The sequence below is a fragment of the Pithys albifrons genome, chromosome 7, assembly GCF_047495875.1.
Source record: "Pithys albifrons albifrons isolate INPA30051 chromosome 7, PitAlb_v1, whole genome shotgun sequence".
Taxonomy (NCBI): Eukaryota; Metazoa; Chordata; class Aves; order Passeriformes; family Thamnophilidae; genus Pithys; species Pithys albifrons.
The window spans coordinates 60969876-60983430 of NC_092464.1; the positions used below are offsets into that span (position 1 = coordinate 60969876).

At 56.4% G+C, this 13555-nt stretch overlaps 2 protein-coding genes across 5 annotated transcripts in view; one reads left to right on the forward strand and one right to left on the reverse strand.

Moving 5' to 3' along the window:
• LOC139673847 (class I histocompatibility antigen, F10 alpha chain-like) overlaps positions 1-13555 on the reverse strand; it is a 283320-nt gene that overhangs the window by 43056 nt on the left and 226709 nt on the right. The window lies entirely within an intron of this gene.
• On the forward strand, positions 6824-11770 carry LOC139673849 (class I histocompatibility antigen, F10 alpha chain-like). 4 transcript variants are annotated; one of them, XM_071559730.1, is made up of 8 exons: positions 6824-6935; positions 9011-9274; positions 10039-10314; positions 10424-10696; positions 10812-10919; positions 11018-11056; positions 11172-11204; positions 11540-11770. In XM_071559730.1, exons 1-7 carry the CDS (start codon positions 6860-6862, stop codon positions 11183-11185), a joined length of 1050 nt encoding a protein of 349 aa, XP_071415831.1. In that variant the 5' UTR covers positions 6824-6859; the 3' UTR covers positions 11186-11204; positions 11540-11770. The 4 variants fall into 4 exon arrangements, with proteins under 4 accessions (XP_071415831.1, XP_071415832.1, XP_071415833.1 ...); XM_071559731.1 differs by having other exon boundaries at positions 11175-11204; positions 11537-11770; XM_071559732.1 differs by having other exon boundaries at positions 11175-11204.

Below are 13555 nucleotides of genomic sequence, written 5' to 3' on the forward strand. Positions count from 1 at the left end.
TTTTATTTAATGAAAATAACACTTTTGCAGTTGCCTTGCGTACCTGGGATTTTTCCTTTGAGACTTTCAGGGACCTACTGTGCAGTTCCATGTGTGCAGAGAAGGGCAAAGAGTCCCAGCACAGCAGCACTGCCAGGGAGCACCAGCACTGGGCCTTTGCTGACCTGCTCTCTTTCCACTTGTACACTCTCCTGCAGAGCCCCTGGGCTGGACTAAGGCCTTGGTCCTCTGCCAGCTGGGACACAGACCTGCTGCATGTCCATCCTGGGCTCACAGGCAGGGACAGGCCATGGGCACTGCTGGGACACAGCTGGGCTCCACAACAGCAGCTCCATCAGGAAAGGGCTTCTCCTTAGCTCAAGACATGCAGTCTTAGGGCTTTTTGCAAAGTCATTCTCAAGAACATGCCAAGGGATAGACTCTATAGAGGCTCCTTGTTTGCTTGTTCTCCGGGGGCTCTAAACCTGCATGTGAACCAGCAAACAGAGCCCTGTAACTGCAGGGGGTACAGCAGGAAACAGGGAAAATGATCTGGTGAGTGTTCTGTGTTACCCTCAGTGAACACACTACTGCTACCCATGACAACAATAGCAGTAATAAAAGCTGGAACTATAACAAATAAACCCCACAAGAAGCACATGAGGTGCACAACACCATTGCTCCATTGCTCACCACTCAGTGCCCAATGCCCAGCTCAGCCCAGACACAGATCAGCCCTTCCTGACTAACCCCCCATTAACACCCTGAGCACGGCCCTGCATCAAAGGGAACATCCCTTGGGCCAGTTGGGCTCAGCTGTCCTGGCCCTGCTCCCTCCCACCCCTGTGACCCTGAGGAGATCTTAGGAGGCCATGATTGAACAAACCTCTTACAGACTCCAAGTCATATCCAAAACCCAAAGCACCTTGAAAAACCTGCAGACCTTGAAGCTTTAAGGAGCCCCTCAAGGGCCAATCCTGACAAAGCCTCCCCAGGGACTCATCTCAGCAGACCCTTGGAGGCCACGACTGCAGGGAGGCAAAGGCTCTGGGCAGCAGCTCAGGTGCTGAGCAAAGCCTGGCTTGGCTGGAGGCAGCAGAAAGGCCCAGCCCTGACCCCCAGCCCGGGGAAGGCACATCCTGTCCCTCACACCTTGCTCAGGGCTCTGCTGGGGGCATTGGCTTGGGGGGTGATGCTGAGGGCAGGACAAGGGGTGAGAGTGCCCAGCCTTCCTGGGGCTGTGCCAGGAGGCCACAAGGCCCCAGAGCCTCAGCACAGCAAGTCTGCTCACAGCCCTTGGTGGCACAGACGATGCTGTGCCCGAGAGGACAATAACTTCGGATTTCTTGGACTTCTGGCCCAGTCTCTTGATGTCCCTCTGGGAAGGCAGAAACCACCTCCCAGAGGTGGGTGACAAACCAGTGCTGGGAATGGTCATTTGGAGGGGCTGGTCTGTGATGAGTGTCCAAAGATGTCTTTGGTCTCACCAGGCTCTAAAGTGCCTCACGGGCTCCTTGATTCCAGGACATTCTTCAGTGTGCACGGTTCCTTCTTGCTTGCAAAGGTTGTGCCATGTCATGGTGTCCCTTTGGTACCAGGAGGTTCTGTGGTGTGACAATGGCCCTTTGGTACCAGGAGGTTCTGTGGTGTCACAATGTCCCTTTGGTACCAGGAGGTTCTGTGGTGTCACAATGGCCCTTTGGTTCCAGGAGGTTCTGTGGTGTCACAATGTCCCTTTGGTACCAGGAGGTTCTGTGGTGTCACAATGTCCCCTTTGGTTCCAGGAGGTTCCACACCGTCCTTGCTGGAACACACCTGGTTGGATGTTGCCCCACCTGCAGAGCTGCCTCCAGCTCTGGGGTCCCAGCACAGCAAGGACATGGAGCTGTTGGAGCAAGTCCAGAGGAGACCACCAAGATGATCAGAGGGATGGAGCAGCTCTGCCATGAGGGAAGGCTGAGAGAGCTGAGATTGTTCAGCCTGGAAAACAGAAGGTCTTGGGGTGACCTAATTGTGGCCTTCCAGGACCTGAAGGGGCCAACAAGAAAGATGGAGAGAGACTGTTTACAAGGGCCTGGAGAGACAGGACAAGGGACAATGGCTTCACAGTGATAGAGGGAAGGGTAAGATGAAGTATTAGAAAGAAAATTTTTACTGGGAAAGAGGTGGGGCCCTGGCACAGGTTGCTCAGAGAAGTTCTGGCTGCCCCATCCCCAGAAGTTGTTCAAGGCCAGGTTGGATGATCAACCTCGTCTAGTGGAAGGTGTCCCTGCCCATGGCAGGGGATGGGATTTAGATGCTCTTCAAAGTCCTTTCCAACCCAAACCATTCTATTATTCTGTGACCGATGGGTGACATGGTGGGCAGGGCAATCTTGGGCACAAAGAATATGAAATAACGGAATTTTCCATTCTGAGTGAAGGAAGGAAGGGGCAGCAGAACTGACAGCTTGGACTGATAGCAGGGAGACTTTGCACTGTTGAAGAGATTGATTGAAGGAGTGTCTTGGGGGTCAGTCCTGAAGCAAAAAGCATTCTCATGGCCAGGCTTTGTGAACAAAGATTTGGGAAGGGCACTATCCACGCTTGCTGCAAGCTGCTGGTGGCTAAAAAGGCCGATACGGGATAGGCAGGTCCGGTCACAAAAGGCACAGGGGAAGGTCTCCTTTGGCCATATTGGCAAGGAACGGTTCTGTCTGCGTTGTCTTTTCTCCTCCAGACTGACTGTGCTGCGTTCCCAAAGGAAGCAGCAGCGTCGTGAATGGTGTGTCTCCATGAATCCTGATTGGAGGCCACAGTGGCCCATTGGGACAGGCAACATGGCCAAGGCTGAGCTGTTGTTTCAGGCAGTCCTTGTATCTCCTCTTCGGGGCTCCTCTCTTGTGGCAGCCGGTGGCGAGTTCTCCACAGAGCACAATCTTCGGGACGCAGTGGGTGATCCTCCATCCTGGAGACGTGCCCTGCCCAGCACAGCTGCGTTCTCAGCAGCATGGCCTCCATACTGGTGACCCCTGCCTGTTCAGAACAGACACATTGGTCACGTAATCAGACCAGTGGATGTTTAGGATTGAACGGAGGCAGCGCTGATGGAAGCGTTCGTGGAGCCACAGGTGGTGGCGGTAGATGACCCAGGATTCAGACCCATAGAAAAGAGCAGACAGTTGTCTTGGTTTGAGATAAGCAACTGCCAACCCCCCCAAGCACAGAGAGAAAAGCCTCCCTCCTAACACCAGGGCAAGGGAGGAAAAGAGACGGGAAAGGAAAAAAAACCACTTCAGATGGCATTTATACTAAAACTACATATATTTTTCACAGAAAGAAAGAGACAATTAGAAGAGAGTACTAATATACACTCACACAAGTCTGCAACAACAAGTTCCCCACCTCAACTTCTTAACGAACACACAAATTCTACTGTCCTAACTACACATTACTTAAGAACATACTTATTCCCCCGGGAGACAAACACAAGCAGAAAGAAGAGACCCAGAACAACACATTTTACTTTCCTGAGATACCCTGTGAGCCAGTGGTGGGCCTGGTCCTTTCCATCCCCCCTGGGACAGCATCGTGTATCCTCTCAAGAGGAGGGCTGAGAAGCGACTGCCTTAACCACTCCCACACTGGTTCCTACTTCCCTGGAGATGATGTCATAATGTGGTTTGGAATACAAAATTACTGGCTAGAAGAGGTCAGCTGTTAGCTCAGCCCAGCTCAAGTCAGCTGACAGCTTCGGCCTAGTCCAAACTCCAGAGCCCAAATCTAGGCCCACCTCGGTGAACCCATAACATTCTCCACCCCTTATTCCATACCATATCATGTCACTCATATCTTAGGTTCTCATGCTTAAACACTCCTCATTTTTCCAGGGCTGCTTTCCACCCCTCCATAATGTGGCTAAGAGTCCATTAGGATGGGGTAGATATTTCAGATGGGAACAAAGCAGTTCAACTCAGGTCATCTTATCTGATGGTTCATGTCTTTCAGTGGGGTTACCATCCTCTCCTCAGGAGTCTTTAGTTTCCCATTGGGGTTAAAATAGTGTTCCCAGTCAGATCCACCCCTTGCCCTCATCCACCTACAGGTGGTCTGAGTCATCATAGGCCCATCGAGCCAGGAACAACCCTCCCCCAGCCAGTCCAGGGTGTGATGTTCTTCATTGGCTCGGCTCTTGGGCACATCAGCACTGACACAACGGGTTTTCAAAGACTCAACTCAAACAGCAGTGTCCCACCACACATCAACAGCTTACACAGGCTTCTCTTCATGTCTTTCTCCTCGGTCACACAGAAGTACTGCAGTTCACCATGTGACCCATCCCCCTTAGCAGCATTCCTAACAGCTTTGGCAGCCTCGGAAGCAGCCCCAACAGCAGCACAAGCAAGCAGCAGAGGCAGAGGCAGCCCTGGCTCGCTCGCAGCCCTGGCTCGCTCGCAGCCCTGGCTCGGCTTGCAGCCTCTCACGGCTCACAGCCCCTCACGGTTCACGGCCTCTCACGGCTCGCAGCCTCTCACAGCTCACAGCCTCTCACGGCTCATGGCCTCTCACGGCTCACGGCCTCTCACGGCCTCTCACGGCTCACAGCCTCTCACAGCTCACGGCCTCTCACGGCTCACAGCCTCTCACGGCTCACAGCCTCTCACGGCTCGCAGCCTCTCACGGCTCACAGCCTCTCATGGCTCACAGCCTCTCACAGCTCACGGCCTCTCACGGCTCACAGCCTCTCACAGCTCGCAGCCTCTCACGGCTCACAGCCTCTCATGGCTCACAGCCTCTCACAGCTCACAGCCTCTCAGGGCTCGCAGCCTCCCCCGGCTCGCTCACAGCCCTGGTGGCAGCCCCCCCAGCGACCGCTCTGGCTCCTGCGGGTCGCTCAGCACTGCGGGCGCTGGTTCCGGGCGCCACATCTGTCGGGTTCTCTGCAGGGGGTTCTGCAGCTCCTCTTTTCCCCGTTCACTGGGGTCTCACAATGGCAAACACGCTTCACAGCTGTGGATAACCTTAAGAACAGTGTTCACGGTTAAATCCACCCCTCGACTTTATCCACCTACAGGGGGCCTGAGGCACCATGGGCCCATTGAGCCAGGAACACCTCCTCCCCATGCCAGTCCAGGTGAGATGCTCCTCATCAGCTCCTGGGCACATCAGCATTCACATGATGAGTCCTCAGGGATTCAACTCAACCAGCCGTGTCTTGCCACGCACGAACAGCTACATGGGCCTCTCTTTTCTGCAGTGGCTGCAGTCACAGCAGGCACCAGTCGAGCTGTTTGAACTCACAAAGACAGTGAAACAGTGAAAACGAACACTTCAGATGGCATTTTTACTAAAACTACATATATTTTTCACAGAAAGAAAGAGACAATTAGAAGAGAGTACAAATATACACACACACACAAGTCTGCAACAACAAGTTCCCCACCTCAACTTCATAACAAACACACAAATTCTACTGTCCTAAATACACATTACTTAAGAAAAGACTTATTCCCCAGGGAGACAAACTCAAGCAGAAAGGAGAGACCCAGAACAACACATTTTACTTTCCTGAGGTACCCTGTGAGCCAGTGGTGGGCCTGGTCCTCTCCATCCCCCCTGGGGCAGCATCGTGCGTCCTCCTAAGAGGAGGGCTGAGAAGCGACTGCCTTAACCACTCCCACACTGGTTCCTACTTCCCTGGAGATGATGTCATAATGTGGTATGGAATACAAACTTACTGGCTAGAAGAGGTCAGCTGTTAGCTCAGCCCAACTCAAGTCAGCTGACAGCTTCGGCCTAGTCCAGACTTCAGAGCCCAAATTTAGGCCCACCTCGGTGAAACCATAACAAAGTCCCTGGTCATTCCCTATTCCTGGCCATTCCCTGTCCCTGGATGATTCCCTATCCCTGGGCCATTCCCTATTCCCTTGCCATTCCCTGTTCTTGTCCATTCTCTATCCCTGCCCATTCCCTATCCCTGGCCATTCCCTGTCCCTGAGCCATTCCCTGTCCCTCGGCTCTGCAGGGCCGGGGGTGTCAGTGGGACCCAGGGGGTCCCTGCTCGGCCCTGGCTCAGAACTGCGGCCCCGGCCCGGCCTGAGGGGCCCTGGGGGAGAACAACCCTGAGCCCCAGCTGGGCCAGATACACCCAGTTCCACCCAGTGGGGCCCAGGGCACTCCCAGCATGAGCCCAGTGGCTCCCGGTCACCTCCAATGTGGCCCCACTCACCCCCATATGATCCCAGTCCCCTCCAGCATGATCTCAGGTGCCCTCAGCATGGTCTCACCTGCCCTCAGAATGCTCCCAGTCACTCCCAGTATGATGCCAGTATGACCCCAGCCACCCTCAATGTGGTCCCAGATTTTCCCAGAACGATCTCTGTCACCCCAGTTCTGGTCCCGGTGTATCCCGGTGCCCCAGTGTATCCCAGTCCACCCCAGTCCATCCCAGCCTGTCCCGCTCCGTCCCGGTCCCTTCCCGGCACCGCCGCCCTTTCCCGATCCCGCCCCCGAACCAGCGGGTTTAAGGCCGAGTTTCACCGCAGGGCGCGGGAGTTCAGCCCAGCCCGGCCCGGGGGTCCCGCAATTCGTGGCCGTGGAGGGTCCCAGGGTGTCCCGGGGGGATCCAGAGGGGTCCCAGGAGGGGTCCCAAAGTGGATCCAGGTGAATTCCCGAGAATTCCCCCGTCCCCGCCCCCGCGCTCCCCGCGCTCCCTCGGACACGCGTTTCCCGTCTCACAACCTGCGCCGCCGGGATCTGCCCGGAGACCGATGACGTCACAGGCGGATCGGGCTGCCATTGGCGATCAAGAAAGAGCGGAGCCAATCGCGCGGCCGGAGGCGGCTCTGTGGGCGGGGCCTGGTCCGGGTCCGGGCCGGGCGGGGTCGCAGCGGAGCAGCGCGATGGCCCCAGCGCTGGGTCTGGGGGCGCTCCTGGGGCTGCTGGGGCTCCTGGGGGATCCGGGGGGGCCGACGGAGGGTAAGTGGGACCCTCGGAGTGGGGAACTCTGGAATTGCCATGCCCGGGCACGGAGAACTTCCTGAATCCCCATTCCTTGGGCATCGGGACCCCTCTGTACCCCATTCCTGGGCAGGAGAATTCCCCTTCCCCCCATTCCCAGGTACTGCGACCCCCCTGCACCCCCTCCCGCAGCACCGGGAACCCCAGCCCCTCCTCCCCTCCTTAGCCGGCACCGGGACCCCTGAACCCCCATTCCTGAGCACGGGAAACCTCCTGAACCGCAATTCCTGGACATGCGAACCCCCTGCAACCTCCGTTTCCAGGAAGGGAACCTCCCCCAACCCCTATTCCAAGAAATAAGCCCCCCTCAACCCCCATTCCCGGCCACGGGAAACCCCTTGAGCCCCCATTCCTGGGCACTGGGACAGCCTGCACCCCCATTTCCGGCACTGGGACCCCCCCGGATCCTCATTCCTGGGACACCTTGCACCATCTTGTCCCTCACTTGGACCACTAGAACCCCCATTTCCGAAAACAGGGACCCCCCTGCACCCCATCCCCGGCTCCAGGACCCCCCGGAACCCCTTTGCTCTGAACAAATACTCCCCTGCAATCCCTTTTCCAGCCATCCTGCCTCTCACAGCCCCCTGATCCTCCCTTTTCCTTGACCCTGGGATGCCCTGAAACCCTATTCCTGCCCTTCCCAGCCCTTAGATCCCACTTTCCTCAACCCTGGGGACCCCTGGACTGCCCTTTCCTGGGCACAGGGACCCCCTGGATCCTCTCTCTCTCCTTTCCCAGTCCCGTCCCCGCCTTTTACTTGAACCTTGGACCCTTCCTGACTCTCTTGGCTCTCCCAGTTCCACTTTCTTGTCCCTTGGACCTCCCAAACCTGCCAATCTGAGAGTCCTCCCAGTTCTTCACTCTCTGCTCTTCCTGCAGAGGGTCCCAGGCACTGGAACCCCCTTGGCCACAATTTCTTGGCACTGGGACCCCCCTTCACCCCCATTCCTGGGCATGAGGACTCTCTGCAGCCCACTCATATGGCACCAGGACCCCCCTATACCTGGTTATCCTGTAGCAGTACCCCCCTGCACCCCCTTTCCTGGCCATCCCACCTCTTCCAGACCCTCCTTTTCCTTGATCCTAAGCCCCCCTGACCCGCACTCCAGCCTTTCCCAGCCCGAAGTCCCTCCTTTGGTCTACACCAAACACCTCCAGGACCCCCATTCCCAGCCATCCCAGGTCTTCCTTTCTTGTGACCTCTGTTTTCTCGTCACTGGGGACGCCTGGACCCCCATTTTCCTGGGAACAGAGACCCCTGGACCTCCCATTCCACCTCTCCCAGTCCCTGCACTCACCATTCCTTTATCCTTGGATCCCCTTGGATCCCATCTTGTTCAGCACCAGGATCCCTCTGACCCCCCCTTATCCTGCACCAGTATCACCCTGTGGCCCTTTTCCAGCCATCCCACCTCTCCTATCCCCCCTTTTCCTTGACCCTGGGACCCCCTGAACCCCCATTCCTGGGCATGGGGACTCCCCTGCATGTCTCATTCAGCACCCAGACCCCCATAACCCTTTTTTTGGGGACTGGGACCCCCTGCACATCCTTACTGAGCACTTTGACCCCCCTGTACCCCCTTTCCTGGGCACAGGCACCCTCCTACACCCCCCTGTGTACCAGCAAGACTCCCCTGAACTTCCATTCCCATACACTGGGACCCCCCTACAGCCCCTTATCCTGCACCAATACCCTCTGCACTCCCTTTCTCAGCCATTCCGGGTCTCCCCACCCTGTGACCCCCTTTCCCTGACCCTGAGGGCCCCTGGATCCCCATTTCCTGGACACAGGAACCTCTTGGACTCCCTGTTCCACCTCTCCCAATCCCTGTACCCTCCTTTTCCTTGAGTCTGGGACTCCCCTGAGGCCCCAGTCCTGTGCAGTGGGACCCCCTTGCACCCCCTACCCCGGCACTGACACTCCCTGCACCAACTGCCCTGGGATCCCCAAAGCCCTTCCTGGCTCTGTCAGCTCTCCCTTTCCTTTACCCTTGACCCCCCAGTTCCCCCAAATCTCTGTGTCCCCCCAGTTCTCCACTCCCTGTGGTACCAGCACATGGCAGTGTCAGAGCCCAGTCCGGGGGTCCCCCAGTTCATGTCTGTGGGATTCCTGGATGGGATCCCCTTTATGCGCTACGACAGCGAGCGGGGCCGGATGGAGCCACAGACGCCGTGGATGGGGAAGGGACCCGAGCCGGGATTTTGGGATGGAGAGACCAAGATTGCTGAGGTGCACCAGCACTGGGCTGCCCACAGCCTGGAGACACTGCGGGTCCGGTACAACCATAGCAGGGGTAAGTGGGGACAGCTGGGAATTGGAGAGTTCCATGGGGCTGGGCTGGGATCTGTGGGGCTGAGATGTGATCCATAGTGCTAGAAGAGATCTCTGGGCTGGAGGAGGATCTTTGGGTCTGGGATAGGATCTTTGGGGCTGGAATGGGATCTGTGGGCCTGGGGGGGATCTATGGGTCTCATGAGGATCTGTGGGACTGGGATGAGATTTGTGGGGCTGACGGACATTTTTGGGGCTGGAATGGGATCTGTTGTGCTATGAGAGATCTGTGGGCTGGAGGGGGATCTTTGGGGCTGGGGAGGATCTGTGGGTCTGAGATGGGATCTATGGGGCTGAGGTGCATCTGTGGGGCTGGGATGTATCTGTGGGGTTGGGTTGCAATCCATGGAGCTATGGGAGATCTCTGGGCTGGAGAGGGAATCTTTGGGGCTAGGGGAGATCTGTAGGGCTGGGGTGCATCTCTGGGGCTGGGATGTGGATCTGTGGGTCTGGGATGGGATCTTTGGGACTAGGAGCGATCTGTGGGGCTGGGCTGGGATTTGTGGGTCTCGGGGGCATCTGTGAGTCTGGAATGGGATCTGTGGGGCTGGGTTGGGACTTGTGGGGCATTTGTGGGGCTGGGGGTGATCTGTGGGGCTAGGTGGAAATCCATGGGTATCCAAGGGGCTGGGATGAGGCTCTGTGGGTCTCCATCACACTCTGGATGGGGCTCTGTGGGGCTGGGACACAATTCCATGGGTCTCTGTGGGTCTGTTTGCCCCCCAGGTCTCCACACACTGCAGTGGGTTTCTGGCTGTGACCTCCTGTCCGATGGGACTTTCCAGGGATCGGACCGGTACAGCTACAATGGGCGGGATTTCCTCTCCTCCGAGCTGGGATCCAAGAACTTCGTGCCAGCCAACGTTGCTGCCCAGGTCACCAAGAGGAAAGGGGAATACGAACGGATCGAGGTGGAGGAGTGGATAAAATACCTGGGGCTCACCTGTCCAGAATGGCTCCAGATATTCATCAGATACGGGCAGGAGGCGCTGGAGCGCAAAGGTGGGAATGGAATTCCCATCAAAATGTGAAATTTGAGAATGGAGGACTTGGAAATGTGGTAATTTGCATGGGAATTCCATGGTTGGATGTCACCATTATCCCATTCCAGAGCCCCCTGATGTCCATGTCTCCGGCAAAGAGGAACACGGGATCCTGACGTTGTCCTGCCACGCGTACGGATTCTACCCTGGGATCATCGGGATCAGCTGGATGAAAGGGGATGAAATCTGGGATCAGGAGACGGAGTGGGGCGGGGTCGTTCCCAACAGCGACGGCACCTTCCACAGCCGGGCCAGGATCGAGGCGCTGCCGGGGGAGTGGGAGCAGTACCGGTGCCGGGTGGAGCACGCCGGGATGCCGGAGCCCGGGATCTTCGCCTGGGGTGAGGCTGGGAATGTGGAATGTGGGAAATGGGAATTTGGGAACTGGAAATTTGGCAATGTGTAGTAGTGAGATGGGGGTTTGTCTCTCTCTCCTCACACTTCCACCCTTCCCAGAGCCAGAATCCAACTGGAATTCCACCCCAGTGGTGGTCGCCCTGTCCGTCATCGCTGCCATCATCATCATCATCCTGATGGGATTCGGTGTCTGGAAGCTTCAATCCGGTAACTCACGGGATGAGGGTGGGGAAGGGGCACAAATCCACTGGACAGCATTCCAGGGATCCTGTGCTACAGGTGCTGATCCCGCTTTATTTCCATAGGGAACAGGGAGAGGAATGGATACAACACAACACCTATCAGTGAGTACCAGCAGTGTGTCTGCATCCAGATCCCGATACTCTCCTTGATGGATCCCAGGATGGATTCAGGTGTGTGATCCAGGCCAGAATCTCATGGATCTTCTGTTTTCCACAGTAGCAGATGCTTGAACCGACGGCTCCCCTGCAGGTATGGAGTGGGATCCAGGTGGGATTCCAGAGGGGAATCGGAGCATAGTGGATGGCACAGGACTGGGATGGGATTCCAGATCAGGGCAGGATTCCAGAGTGAGATCAGAAAGAATTCTGGAGTGGGATCACGGCTGGATTATGGATCAGGATCAGGCTGGATGGATGGAGGGGGATAGAAGTGGGATTCCACAGTGGGATTGGGTGGGATGGGTGGAGCAAGATGATGATGGATTCCAGAGGAGCTCCTGCTCTCTGTGGGCTCCACAGCTGGATCAATCCCGTGGGATGGGGACAGGGACATGGTGACTCTGTTCCCCACTCTCACCCCAGCAGGAATCGCCACCTGAGCAATCCATGGAGCTGGATCCAGCCCCTTCCCTCTTTCTGGGGAAGGCCAGGAGCTGCTGGCAGAGCTCATCCCGCATCTCTCACCCACCCTGGCGCCGCCGTGCTTCTTCCCAATGGATCAACTTCCTGCTTTTTCATGTCCGAAAGCCAAGAACCACAACTATTCCCAATGATTTAATTAAATCTCCTGTTTTTGCAATAAATTCTTATCCCCTCCTTTGGCATCCAGCAGTTCCTCTTTGGGAACCAGGAATGGCAGTGGGGACATGAAGAATGGGATAGGGATATGGAGACACTCGGGACAGGAATGGGGACACAGGAAGCAGTTTGGGGACACCGGGAACTGGGAGTGGGGACGCCAGGAATGGGATGGGAACACCAGGGATGGGAACAGGGACACAGTGGGGACAGGGATGGGGACACTGGGAGCAGGTTGGAGACACCAGGAACTGGGAGTGGGGCACCAGAATTGGGATAGGAAGCCCAGGAATGGGAATGGGGACAGGGATTGGGACACCAGAAATGGGAACGGGGCCGTCGGCAGCAGGTTGTGAACAGCAGGAATGGGAATGGGAATGACAGGAATTGGAATGAGGACAGGAATGGAAACACCAGGAGACAATGGGACTGGGATGAAAACACCAGGAATGGGAATGGGAACCCCAGAGGTGGAGGTGTCCCAGGTTTTAGTTTGGGGTCTCCTGTAATCCCCCAAACCACCATGAGGGCGCACACGCCAATAATGGGACTGGGCTGGGCCGATCACGGACAGGGCAGGGGCGAGCGGAGCAGGGGACGGTCCCACGGGAACTGCTCGGGAATGGGAAGAGTAAAAGGTGATGCTGCTCCTGGCTCTGCCCCTCTCTGGCTGTGAACCTGCCATGGGAGCTCCCCCAGCTCCTGCAGCCCAGAGTAGCTGTGTGTTCCCACCTGGAACAGCTGCGTGTTCCCACCTGGAGCTGTTGCCCTTGCAGCTCTAAAAGCTCATTCTATCCCTCACTAGTACAGCTTATTAGTGCCTCTCTAGAAAATTCCCAAAGTGGACTTTATCCCTCTTTGGGAAGAGTTTCAACAGACAGGAGTTTGTATCAGTTCATTTTGGATCTATGTCCAGAATTAAGATAATCACAGTTATAAAATACCACAAACATCATTTATTGCAATACCAACTAGCAAAAGACAATAAAAAGGTGTCACGGGCCGGCGGGGACTCCTCAGTGCCGCTCATCGAACCTTCACACCCCCCGGGGCCGCTCTTCAAGGTACCGGGTGGCACAACCCCCTTATCGCAAATGTTTTATTTTGTATATTTTTTTCTGTATATGTTATTCTATTTACACCTCGTAGGTCCTGCTGTGCAGGTCCTTCAGTGACACGGGGTGGCGGAGACTCCCCGGTGCGGTTCTTTACTTGTATTTTATTCAATGTTTTGTATTTCGTTCACACTTCCCGTCCCTCGGTGCCGCCCTTCTGTCCCCGCCCAGTGATGCGGCGTTTTCGGGGACACCGAACACCGTCCGAACTCCACGGTGCCATCCCCGCCGCTCCCTCGGGGCAGCTCTTTTTAGATACGGAGCGGAGACCGCTCGGCGCAGGTTTTTATTCCATTTATTTTATTGTGTCTGATCGATTGTATTCACAGCTCGCCTGTCCCGCTGTGCAGCTCCTTCAGTGACACGGGACGGCCGGGACCCCTCCGTGCCGGTCCCCAGCCCCTCACACTCCCCGCTCCCTCGGGGCAGCTCTTTTAGATCCGGGGCGGCGGGGACCCCCCGAGTGCGGCTTTTGATTCTATTGATTTTATTCTCTGTGCTTAATTCCAGTCACCCCTCGCCCTCCCCTCGGTGCGGCCCTTTGACAACATCCGAGAGCGGGTCCCTCGGGGCAGCTCTTCGGTGACTCGGGAAGGCTCTTTTAGTGTATTTTATTCTACTTTCTATATTTTATTCCATTCCATTTTATTCCCGCACCCCACCCAGGGCGACTATTTCACCGCCGCTC

Bases quoted from the DNA above. Each gene is read 5' to 3' on its own strand.
- LOC139673849 (XM_071559730.1), top strand. From the start codon at position 6,860: ATGGCCCCAGCGCTGGGTCTGGGGGCGCTCCTGGGGCTGCTGGGGCTC. The intron at 6,936-9,010 runs GTAAGTGGGACC...GTGTCCCCCCAG, and splicing joins TCCGGGGGGGCCGACGGAGG to TTCTCCACTCCCTGTGGTAC. The intron at 10,315-10,423 runs GTGGGAATGGAA...ATCCCATTCCAG, and splicing joins GGAGGCGCTGGAGCGCAAAG to AGCCCCCTGATGTCCATGTC.